Source organism: Nematolebias whitei, chromosome 1 (genome assembly GCF_014905685.2).
Source record: "Nematolebias whitei isolate Nwh7 chromosome 1, NemWhi1, whole genome shotgun sequence".
NCBI classification, from domain to species: domain Eukaryota; kingdom Metazoa; phylum Chordata; class Actinopteri; order Cyprinodontiformes; family Rivulidae; genus Nematolebias; species Nematolebias whitei.
This window is the reverse complement of record NC_056498.1, coordinates 34,055,356-34,067,525: the sequence shown is the minus strand read 5'-3', so window position 1 is coordinate 34,067,525 and position 12,170 is coordinate 34,055,356. Positions and strand designations below refer to the sequence as shown.

Here is a 12,170-nt window from a genome sequence, read left to right as displayed (position 1 = left end):
TATTAGCAAACCAGCTAGTAACTTGCTAGCAAGTTATTAGCAAACCAGCTAGTAACTTACTAGCAAGCTATTAGTAAACCAGCTAGTAACTTCCTAGCTAGAAAAGCTAGCAAGTAGCAAACCAACTAGTAACTTGCTAGCAAGTTATTAGCAAACCAGGTAGTAACTTGTTAGCAAAGATGCCATTTACCCTTAGTTTAGTATCTTGCTGTTAGCTAGGAAGCACCTTGCTAGGCAGTACGTTAGTTAATACTTTTATTAGTCACTACCTAAAGTTTCAGTCTCAAATGGATTTCTATTCTCTTTTCTGTTTCTCTGGAACGTTTTATGTCTAAAAAGATCATATACTGGAGAGAAACTAAGCGAAAAAGCTAAAGTTCTAAAGAATAATAATAATTTAAAAAAAAACATCCAGAAAGCTGTACCAAATGTTGCTCAAGACCATGGAAGCAAAATATAAAAAGATTTTAGACTTTTTCACAGGACTGTTTAAAGACAGAAAAAATAACTCAAACGACTCAAGATTTACGTATGTTGTCGACAATCTGTCAAATTCTTCTCTAAACATTTCCACTGATACCTCTTAGTCATCAATTAAAGCAAATTATTGCTCAAATTAGGCAGAACTTAATCCAGTTGGGGATGTGCAAAAAAAAAAAAAAATAAATAAAGGACTTCTTTTTCCACCACGATTAAAAGCAAACCTGGAAAATTTGATTTTCCCAAATGACCTGATCTCCAGAATCACTGGACGCGAGAAATTCAAAATAAGTCGTAATACCCAAATAGAAAATTAAATCCGGTGCAGTAACTTTGTTTAGAACCAACTTGTCACTCCAACAAGATTAAAGGATTCCAAGACCTTCACGTAATCTTTAATGGAACATGTCAATCCGGTAAAGCCCGGCTGAGGACGTTAAATTTATTAAGGACATTCATGTTAAGCTAAAGACTGGAAGTATGTGTGCAAAGTCAACTTATGAGTTGCTCATTACTGCAGCGCTACACTTTTATGAGCAACGCTCTGCAGTCACGGTTGTGCGGTTTTCAATTTTCCACGGAGAGACACGGAGTTTAACGGGAACGTGATAACAAAAAGACACGAGAGGCAATGGCCTATGCCTTCTCCTGCCTCTTCCGTTCCTCGCCTGTTACAACTGGGTGTATAACTTTCACATCCTACATCTCCCTTCCCTCCAAAAATAGGTCATACGAAGCCTAATGTGGAGGCAGTGCCTTTCCTGAGTTCGCCTAGAAGTGGAGGAAAAGTCACTTATCTCCAAAGAGGAGAGTTGGTGGGAATTCAGGGGGATTTCCCAGCCTCAGTTTGGACGAGGACACACTCAAGCAGAGTCTTTGTTTGTCAGGGAGGAAAATACATCTAAACTAGCCACTGGGGAGCACAAGCCAGAGGATCTCTCGTGTCAGTCCCGAGCCCTGGTCAATGGTAAGGGTTGCGTCAAGAAGGTAATCCGGCGTAAAACACTATTGCTAAAACTAATATGCAAGTTCATCTACTGGGAGATAAATGAGACTAAGATGGTTTGGACATGTCCAGAGTGGGGACAGTGGGTATTATGGTACAAGGGTGTTAGAAACGCAGCTGCCAGGAAAAAGGTATAGGAGATATACGGAGGAAGTTGGAGAGAAGACAGAGAGAGATGGACTCCCTGTGGAGACCCATGAAGAGGGAACAGAAGAAAAAAGAAGAGAGGAAAATGTTGCCACACCTAATTACTATAATCAATTAACAGACCTTTACTGTACTGAACACCTCAAATATCTAAAAGGTGGGGCAAAAACGTGCACAAGTTTAATAAAATCCACAAAAAATTCAAGTGCTTTTCCAAACCGAACAAACATTTTCCTCCACTACTGCTTGGCACTCCGGAGGACTCATATGGGTTTAATCTCAACCCACTTCTCATTTATTCTCTCTTGACAGTATAATGGCCGACTTTGGAGAGTTTCCTACCCACTTCATTCCCTTTCTGCTCACCCCGAGTGTCGAAGTTTACGCAGAGCAATCCTCTCAGGCCTTGTGCAAAAAGGGACACGCTAAAATTTCACGCAGCCACATTGTGGCTGTGGCTGAGTCTCTAGGGTGTCATTTCTCTACTGATTATATTAAATTAAATAAAAAGAGGCGGTCTAAGTTCAAACTGCATCTGAAACTGCCGTGCGTCTTGCCGAAAATATGGATTTGATTTCCAGTGATTTTGTTTGTCTCAGTCAGACAAAACACTTCACTGCGGGGCGAAGACAGAAGTAAGCGGAGAGGGACGACCATTGGGAAACGCGAGCGCTTAATTAAAAGATTTGGTCTCTACGCTGGAGGACAGCGTAATGAGACGTTCCAGTTATCCTGTGAGGATCTTATTTTCTCTCTTTGAACAAACACGAAAAAACAGGCGTGTTACTCCAACATACACATCTGTTTTAGCCCGTTGCATGAAGTCATTACCGTATTTTTCGGACTATAAGGCGCACTGGATTATAAGGCGCATTAAGCGAAACCAAACAGTCTGATAAGTCAAACTAGGTCTGTCACAATAACAAATTTTGCTGGGCGATTAACTGTCTCAGAAATTATTGCGATAAACAATAATATTGTTTGAAATTTGACAATAATTAGTAATTATTGTCAAATTTAAAAAGAAATGTTGGTTAATTTGTTTTGAGTGTAGTACCTTTTTTGAACACCGGATGGCCGTATAAGACTGTTTGAACCGAAGGATGGATAGTGAGGGAGTGAGCAGCGTGTCTCTTCAAGAAAAAAGGGAGGGAGTCACCTTGATGTGACACGGGCTGTCTCTCCTTCTTATATTTGGTTCTCAAAATGGCGGACGCTCTGTGTGGTTTGAGCTCTATAGCATAGCATTTTTCACATAAAGCTTTTAATAACAAAAAATCTACAAAAAAGTTCTCAGCTTCTTTTTACAGAGAAAAACAACTTTTTGCATGCAGTGGGTTTCGACCGTGAAATTTGGAGCTTCGACAAGACAGAGGTTTTTTTTCCCCTGAGGTCGACCTGTTAGCTTAGCTTGTAGCTTAGCTTCTTTTCACAATACAAAAATGTGACTTTGGACAGTTAAAACAGATTTTAACCTCCTAGGACCTGGCATCCACATATGCAAAAGTCTGGGTCTTAGGAGGTTAGAGAAAAAAAAGAAAGAGGGGTCAGTGAAGAGCACCGGAGTTGAGCTTGTTGTCATCCAGTGTCTTTAATAGAAAGAGAGAGACACGAAGAAACGATAAAGTTGACAAAAGAAAATGAGGTCGATAATTTTCATTTATCATGCTAATAATTGATTTGTTTATTGCGACAGGCCTGAGTCAAAATGTATTCAACTCATTCACAATAACTCTCAACATTGTTCATTGTACCACATAAAATGGGTTCGATGTCAGTAAGCACAACCAGAATTAATACATAAGGCGCACATGATTATAAAGCTCACTGTCGATTTTTGAGAAAATTAAAGGATTTTAAGTGCGCCTTATAGCCCGAAAAATACGCTAAATATATTTAGATATTTTTATTCCTCTATAAAAACTGAAATTCAAAAAAACTCAATCTAAGCTAACAATTGTCTTTCTGAATATTTGAAAATTGGTAACGTTTGCGTGACAAAACGAACAGTGTCTCAAATGGTAGTTTAGGTATCTAGACAGTTGTACGTCTAAAATTTAAAAATGTACAACTTGCCTGAAATTAAACGACAAGAGTTCAACAGGTTGAGGATAAATATGGCAAAGAGACGAGGTAAAAAAACAAACAAACAAGAGAACTCACCTCCGTCTCTGTCGTGCCAGTTTGCCCGGCTGCTTGCTGGTGAGCTGGGTGACGAGTAGAAGTCGGGTCCTGTCGGGCTGGTGTCCATGTTCTCATCCAAGCTGACCGTTTTAGGCCTTTTGCTGCACAGAAAGACGCAGTTAATATCTTGACCCAATCAGTCGGCGCCACCGCAAAACATACAACCGGGAGACGGTGTCCGTGTTAATTTGGCCCGACTGAACCGGAATGATGAAATAAAAACTTCAATTATGTGATTATGATGCATTTCTGATATGGAATGCATATTGGTGATGTGCAAATTTTATAAGTTTCAGAAAACAAGTGGGGGCAGTAACTCTGGAAAGGTCATCTCAAGGCCACGTGATCCACAAGGTCAGTTCCAAGGTCATAGGAAAGATTTTAAAAAATTGTGGGCCCCACCAAGGACAAATAAAAAGATTTTAAAATACGTATCAAATTCCCTTTTCAGTGACATCAAAGTTGTGAAAACCGACCAGGTACTTCCTGAAGTTGAAGATAGGCGACCACGCCCATTTTTTTTTCCAGAAATCTTAAAATCTTGGGGAGGGTATATCTCTAGAACCACTGGTCCGATTGACCTGAGATTTGAGAGACAGTGCCGTGGGATCATGATTGACGAATAAGACAAAATTAATCAAAATCCGAGATGGCCGAGTTAAAATATAGACATTTGGGGATGATTCGGCATGGAATGACTCAACTTCCCTATGTGAGAGAAAGGATTGTTGAAGGCTAAAAGGAGAGGCAGACATTATCCAAGAGGGGAGACTTGACCCCCCCCCCCCCCCCCCCCCCCCCAAATGATGGTCAGGGCTACATTTGAACTAAATATAAACACAAACATGGCTACAGCTCAGCCAGTTTTCCAGATACTGTGCTAAAACTTGTAGTAGCTAAAAGTTATCCACATCTTATATTCTGAATGTTAACAGATCACACAAGATCTCGTCGGTTTAATAGATACGGAGCTAAAGTTTGGTGTGGTAGTAGCTAAGAGTTGTCTACATCACATACTTTGAATGCTAACAGGTCACGAGAGACATTTGTTGAAAACTCTTGCTTGCGAGGAAACAAACATGCATTCGTGTAGGAAATGCTTTGTTTAAAAGCTAAACAAACAAACAAACAAAACAAGCAAGCTGACTTTCAGAGCTTTAAAAAGAAAATGTTCGACAACAATGTTTTAAATATATATTTAAAAAATCAAGTCGTTGTTTAGACCCAACTACAAAATGACTTTTCTCATCTTAATTTTATCCCCAGAATGCATCTGTTTGCTGTAAGTTGGCCTGACCTGCCAGGAGGGGAGGACAGGGAGCGGTGCAGTCCCACGCTGGAGTTCAGGTCATGATAGTAGGGTTGTCCCGGCATGTCGGCCATGGAGAAGGGTACCGCTGCGCCGTGGGTGATGGGCACTGCAGAGGACACAAGGAGGAGCTCAAAGTCACGCGGCTGTCAGGTTCAGAGTCAACTCTCTCATTACTCGACTTTAAACCAGACACAAAGTGGCTACAAGAAACTGAAGCTGCTTTGGGTTCTTCTGTACCCATGGAATTTGAAATGTTTGGTTGTGAGGTCAATTAACATTATTGTGTGAACGTTTATGAAGAATTCACACCATTGAGATCATTTATCTTCTGTATGTTTATCAGCATCTTTCTCGTTCCACAGTTTTTGTGCCATTTCAACAAATCATAAATCAAAACATTCAGCTCGTTCAGGACAATCCTGCCAAGACTTTTGGTACTGGTGCAGCTTTAGCTTTTTGTAATATTTTGCCTTTTCTGCCACTTTTTCCTCATATAAAATGAAATGAGCTCATTTTACGTCCTTCAGATCTTTAGATGTGTTCACAACCTTTTACTGCTCCTTTCACATTTTGTTCTGCTTCAGCTTCTTTCAGCTTTTTTGTGCAAATTTAAACATTTTTTCAGCTACTTTCAGCTGTTTCTGCCAACTACAATATTTTTGTGTTTCTTCGAACTTCTTTCTGCTAATTTCAGCTTGTTATCTTCCTTTCAGCTTATTTCGGCAAGTTTAATCTTTTTCTGCTATTTCAGCTATTTAGCAATTTTATGCTAATTTTAGCATTTTCAGCTAATTCCACATTTTTTGCACTCATTTAAACTTTTTTCAGCCTAATTCAGCAAAAATGTGCTCTCTCCACTTCCTTCTTGCAATTTAAGCTTCTTTCTGCTTTTTTAGCTACCTTTTAGCTGTTTTTTTCTTGCCAATTTCAGCTTTTTTCCTACAATTTTAATTTTTGTGCTAGTTTCTGCTTCTTTCAGCCTAATTGGGCAAATGTGTTCTTTCTGCCTTCTTCTGTTAATTTAAACTTGTTCTACCTTTTCATCTACCTTTTCTCTTTTATTTTTTAGCTTATTTCAGCTGTTTTCAGATAAATTCAGTTGTTCATGGTAATTTCTGACACTTTCAACCTAACTAATTTATTTCTGCTAATTTCAGCTTGTTATGCTCATTACAACTTTTTTCTGCTAGTTTCAACTTTTCTTCTATTTCAACTACTATTTAGCTGTCTTGTGCAAATTTGAGCTTTTTTTGGCTAATTCCACATTTTTTAAGCTCGTTTTAACTCTATCCGCTTCGTTCTGCTAGTTTAAGCTTCTTTCTGTCTTTCAGCTACTTTTCAGCAAATTCTTTTTGCTAATTTCAGCTTTTGTTTTAGCTACTTTCCTAAATTTTCTGCTAATTTCTGTTCATTTAAACTCATTTCAGCAAATATGTGTTCTATCTGCTTTCTTCTGCTAAATTAGGCTACATTTAGCTACATATCGTTTTTTTTTTTTTTTTTTTTAGCAAATATCAGCTGTTTTTCAACAAGTTTTTCAGCAATAAGCATTCGTACTGCATTTTCACAGGAAATGCAATCTCTCTAGTTACTGGTTGTATATTACATTTGTAGGAACTTCCCATGAAACTCTTTGCCGTTTCCTCCGATAATGATTACTGGTGGTGACCGGTGTTATTTTTCTCACTGCGGTTAAGGTGAGGGATACCGTTTCAAGCCAAGCCGTGTCTGTGTTTACAGGACAAAAGGAGATCTCCACCCATATTCGCTCCATCTCCCCCCCACGTCTCGTACTTTCACTCCCATCAGTGTGTGGCCCGCGAGGCAGGCTGCAGCTCGAGTGCTTGGTTGGTTTGGAGTGGTTGAGAAGATTGGAGCGTGTGGCGCTGTCTGTTGTGGTCTGAGGTTCACCACTGGCACGATCCGTCCGCCAGCCTCAGCCCTGGCAACCCGCTGTAGCCTTGACGGAGCCCCCCCCCCAGCTGCTGCTACCCACACCAAGCTGTCTGTGGAGGAATGCATCCGGCCCGAGGACGCTGAATGCCAGATCATTGTTTTGGGGTTTCTGGCCTTTCTGTTCATGGTTTAGGTTACCCTCCCGCCCCCCCCCCCCCCACAAGCATCATGTGCGCTGTAGTGCCACTCGCTCACCCTGTCAGTCAACTCATTCAATAAATTTGGTTTTGGTTAAGTCATAACAATTTATCTTTCAGTTCATTTTGACAAAGAAAAGACGATGTACGGTTGTAAATGTGCGCTACAGTTTTGACCAACAAATATTTCTCTACTTGCAGTCGAGGCCTGTCGTTGCGTTAATGAGGCGAAATGCCACGCTGCGATTCGGCCTTGAACTCCTCAGCTCCCTTTGATGGACTTCAAAGAACGTCTCAGCGGCTCGGAGAGGAGCGCGATGACGGACGAGCGGCTGCTCAGATATCTGCCCGGGGAGCGATTGGCCGAGTGAGTGACAATCCCTGTGTGTGTCCGGCGACCTTTTTAAAATTCCTGCCCCGGCTTCAGCGAGACCGGCCTCTGTCACACGAGAGCAAAGATGGCAGCTCAGAGGCCATCTGGTCAGAAGGCAAACTAAACACCACACGTCCAAAAATATTGAAAGGCAATCTTCCAAGAGATCATCGTGTCGGAGTCATCTCTGTCTTTCTGAGAAGAACATGAGAATATTTGGTCGATGTTTGTACATCAGATCTACTTGATGTTGTGGATAAAGAAAAATAATATTTAGTGTTAGACAATATTATGAACTTGGGCCATGAAAATGTTAAGATATATATATATATATACATGTAAATTTTATTTTATTTAGGTTTTGTCAGTTGAAATTGTTAAAATATTGTCACAGAGTAGCTTTTAAATGACGTTTGAAAAGAGAAAAAACTAAACGATGAATTTTTTTTATGAATAATTTATAAAAAATACTTTTTCTTAGTCTGATTAGTTTGATTTTTGTGCTTCTTCTGACTTCTTTCTGCTAATGTCCGCTTATTTCTGCAAGTTTCAGCTTTTTCTGCTATTTCAGCTACTATTTAACTGTTTTTATGCTAATTTTAGCTTTTTCAGCTAATTCAATTTTTGTTCCACTCTAACATTTTTCAGTCTATTTCAGCAAAAATGTGCTTTCTCAACTTCTGCCTGGTAATTTAAGCTTCTTTCTGATTTTTAGCTACTTTTCAGCTGGTTTTAAGCTAATTTCAGCTTTTTTCAAGTAATTTCCATTTTTTGTGTTCATTTCTGCTTCTTTCAGCCTAATTGGAAAAATGTTCTTTCTGCTTTCTTATGCTAATTCAAGCTTGTTCTACCTTTTCAGCTAGATTTCTTTAGCATACTTAAGCTAATTTCCACTGTTTTCAGATAAATTAAAGTTGTTCATGGTAATTTCTGCTACTTTCAGCCTAATTAAATTATTTCTGCTAATTTCAACATGTTATGCTCCTTTCAGATTATTTCTGCTAGTTTCCGTTATTTCAGCTACTAGTTAGCTGTTTTATGCTAATATTAGCTTTTTCAGCTAATTCCGCATTTTTTGCACCCATTTCAACTTTTGTGTTCTTTCTTCTTTCTCCTGCTGATTTATGCTTGTTCTACATTATCAGCTAAATTTTAGCCTGTTTTTTGTAGCTAATTTCAGCTGTTTTTCAGCAAGTTCTTCTGCAATAAGCATTCACACTGCATTTTTGCAGGAAATGCAGTTTCTCTAGTTAAACTTATATCTAAAGACAAAGATAAACTATCAACAGCATTTTTCCCTAAATTAAAAAGGTAGAGATGTACCAGTCGATGGGCCGGTGACCAGAACCACACAATGTTTTGCTTAATTTGAAACCTTTTGTGTTGTTTGGTCCGCAAACACATCATAGCTAAACTGCTAATTAGTGCTAGTAATAGTGGGCTGTCCAATAATCTGGATGATTTTTTTTTCTGTGAACGTTTTATTAAAACTTAACAGTCAAATTTAAAATTTACCCAGAAAATATATATTATGTTGATGATGTTTGTGGCTCCTTGGACTGATGAAGTCCTTTGGATGAAGGACAAAACGTCTCAACAACAACAAAAAATAAACCATCCAGGTGACTTGACTAAACTTTGTTGGGTTTTCTACCTCGATTATTAAGCATGAGCTTTGATGTTTTGAACTTTGATGTTTTGGCTGCCTCAGAGGAGTCGACAGGGGAGAGGGCGGGCCCCAGAAACCATCTTATCACCAGCAAACTGGTTGGTCTACTATGTGAGTGTGCTGCTTGTGGGACTGAGTTTGTTTGTAGCTCCTCGGATTGACGAAGTCCTTTGGATGAAGGACGAAATGTCTCAAAAAAAAAAAAAAAAAAAAAGTCCAGATGACCTGACAGAACTTTGTTGGATTTTTGACCTGGATTATTGAGCATGAACTTTGATGATACGTTGATGATGGTTCTAAAGAAATCAGAATTGGCCTTAAAAACTATGACCGATCAATGTTAAATATTTTTTTTTTAGCAAGTTTAAAAACAACACGCTTGACCAAAGTGCTTCAAAAATAAAATAAAATAAAAAAAATCAATAAAATCAAACCTCGGTTCTTACCAAAGGTAATAACAGAAGGGCTGCACCACATTAATATTCTGTAGATTCTCAGTTATTTGATTCTGATTCATTTAGTTGAACTCAGATCAACATCTAATCTTATTAACTCTCACACTCTCTCCTCAGATTGACCAGAAAATCACCGGCGTCCCTGCCTACGGCACAGAACAGAACCTGCACACATTTCTGATGTAAATGCCGTAGAGCTGGAGCCGGTTGGAACACCCAGGCATGTTTGTGTTGACTGGAGTCTTTGTGCTCCGCGGGACGGTTCGCTACAGTCGCTGCCTCGGCTCGGAGGCCGTGCAGGTAAACGGTGCCTCGGCGTGGCCTCAGGTAACAGAGGAGTCTCAGAGAACAACCGTCAAACGCTTCGCAGAGGCAGCGGGACGTGTCTGAGCAGATGATTGCAGACAGCTGCGCTCAAGAGTCATCTTATTGGGGGGGGGGGGAAATACAAACTGGCTAAACTGGATTCACCACGCCACAGCTGCATGGTGCGATTTCAGTTGGCGCAGAGATTAGGAAGGAAAACAGAGTTTAATGTGACAGTTGAGGGTACGTTTGTTTTGTTTTCTTTGAAAATCAGGGTCAGTTCGTACCGTTTATGTGGAGTTTCAGCACAAACACGCGGGCGGTTTTAGCTACGTGAGTAAATCTGATGAGCGACGACTGTGAGAGTTCAAACAGACCGACGGACTCCTGCGTTAACTTTCATTCGCCTGTCGCACTTCGTGTGAGCGTCGGGGAAACTGCAGCCTGTTTTCACAAGCGCAAAAACAAAAAAAGAAAAATCTAAAAACGCGTGCAAACTAGAGAAACGTGTGAATGCTCATTGCTGAAGAACTTGCTGAAAAACAGCCGAAATTAGCTAAAAACAAGCTGAAATGTAGCTGAAAAGGAAGAACAAGCCTGTTAGAAGATAACAGACAGAACACATTTGCTGAATTAGGTTTGAATAAGCAGAAATGAGAACATCAATTAGGAAATTAGCTTTAAAAAAGCTGAAATTAGCTAAACAACAGCTGAAAAGTAGCTGAAAATGCAAAAAAATTAAACCAACAGAAGGAAGTGGAAAGTGCTGAAATGAGCTAAAAATTGTGGAACTACCTGAAAAAGCTAAAAACAGCATAATCAAAAGAGCTAAATAGTAGCTGAAAAAGAAAAAGCAGAAAGGTGCACAACAAGCTGAAATTAGCTAAATGAGGTTAATTAGGCTGAAAGTAGCAGAAATTAACACTGAATAGTGGAAATTATATGAAAACAGCTGAAATATGCAAAAACAGCTGAAAAGTAGCTAAAAAGGCATAAAGAAGCTTAAATTATCAGAAGTGGAGAGCGCACATTTTTGCAGAATTAGGCTGAAAAAGTTTGAATGAGTGCAACAAATGTGGAATTAGCCGAAAAAGCTAAAATTTGCATAAAAACAGCTAAATAGTAGCTGAAATTGCAGAAAAAAATGAAACTTGCAGAAAAGTATGTGATTTGTTGAAATAGCACAAACACTGTGGGATGAGAAAGCTGCTTTCACACAACTAGATGAGCAGGGTTAGTGAAAAGTAAATGAGCGTGCACTTACTTCTGGACACTCGCACCAGCTCTGCAACACTGAAGACTCCTGATTTGATGAAACTGTCTTCCAAGTAGACTGGAGACAAAGACGAGCGACACGTTATCACATCTCTGCAGCTGCAACCATCAGTTCAACACATCAGACAGCTCGTAAAGTAGCTGCAGCAGAACTAAAGCAAGGACATCACAGCTTGGACTGGGCTGAACGCTGACTCAGCGTCATGTCGTTACTTCACGTGGGTTTATTTGAGCTCTAACTAGCTCTACACACTTTGTACTATTTTAGCTGCTAATGGATAAAAGCGTTAGGCTCATTCAGGGTGTGGGTGCTACGAATTTTGTTTTTGCTAAATTTTCTACTTTTTAAAATATTTCACTTTATTTACTACAATCTTACCCATAAAAATACATAGAGAGTTTGTCAATTCCTTTAAAAACATTGTTCTTGTATTAAATCTGCTTCAGCTTACCTACTTTACTTTCATCTTCTTTTGCTACTTTTAGTTTTAAGCCACAATTTTGCTACTTTTACCTTTTAGCTACAGTTCTACTTTTAGCAAGTCTAGCTACTTAGCTAGCTACTTTCAGCTTCTAGCCAGCCTGTTGCAGCTTTTCAAGGATTCAAGGGTTCTTTACCGTCATACTAGCTCACATTTGCATGTTTATGGTACGAAATTTTGTTAATTTGTTCTGGTTCAGCTTCTTTCAACTTGTGCAAATTTAAACTTTTTTCCAGCTACTTTCATCTAATTGTAGCTTCTTTTTTTTTTTTTTTTGGGGGGGGGGGGGGGGGGGGTTAGTTTTTTTGTTTTTTTTTTTTTTTTTTTTTGTCTAATCAGAATGTTTTGTCTGTTTTTTGATTCCTTTCGGGTTTTTTCTGTTTTTGTA

General features: G+C 39.3%; 1 protein-coding gene across 1 annotated transcript in view; it reads right to left on the bottom strand.

Annotated features, from left to right (window-relative positions):
• Positions 1–12,170, bottom strand: part of LOC119409631 (nuclear factor 1 B-type) — a gene marked incomplete in the record, with an annotated part of 88,059 nt that overhangs the window by 22,719 nt on the left and 53,170 nt on the right. The window contains 3 exon segments of the mRNA XM_037676535.1: positions 3,797–3,918; positions 5,115–5,235; positions 11,290–11,358. Coding sequence (XP_037532463.1) covers positions 3,797–3,918; positions 5,115–5,235; positions 11,290–11,358 — 312 coding nt within the window.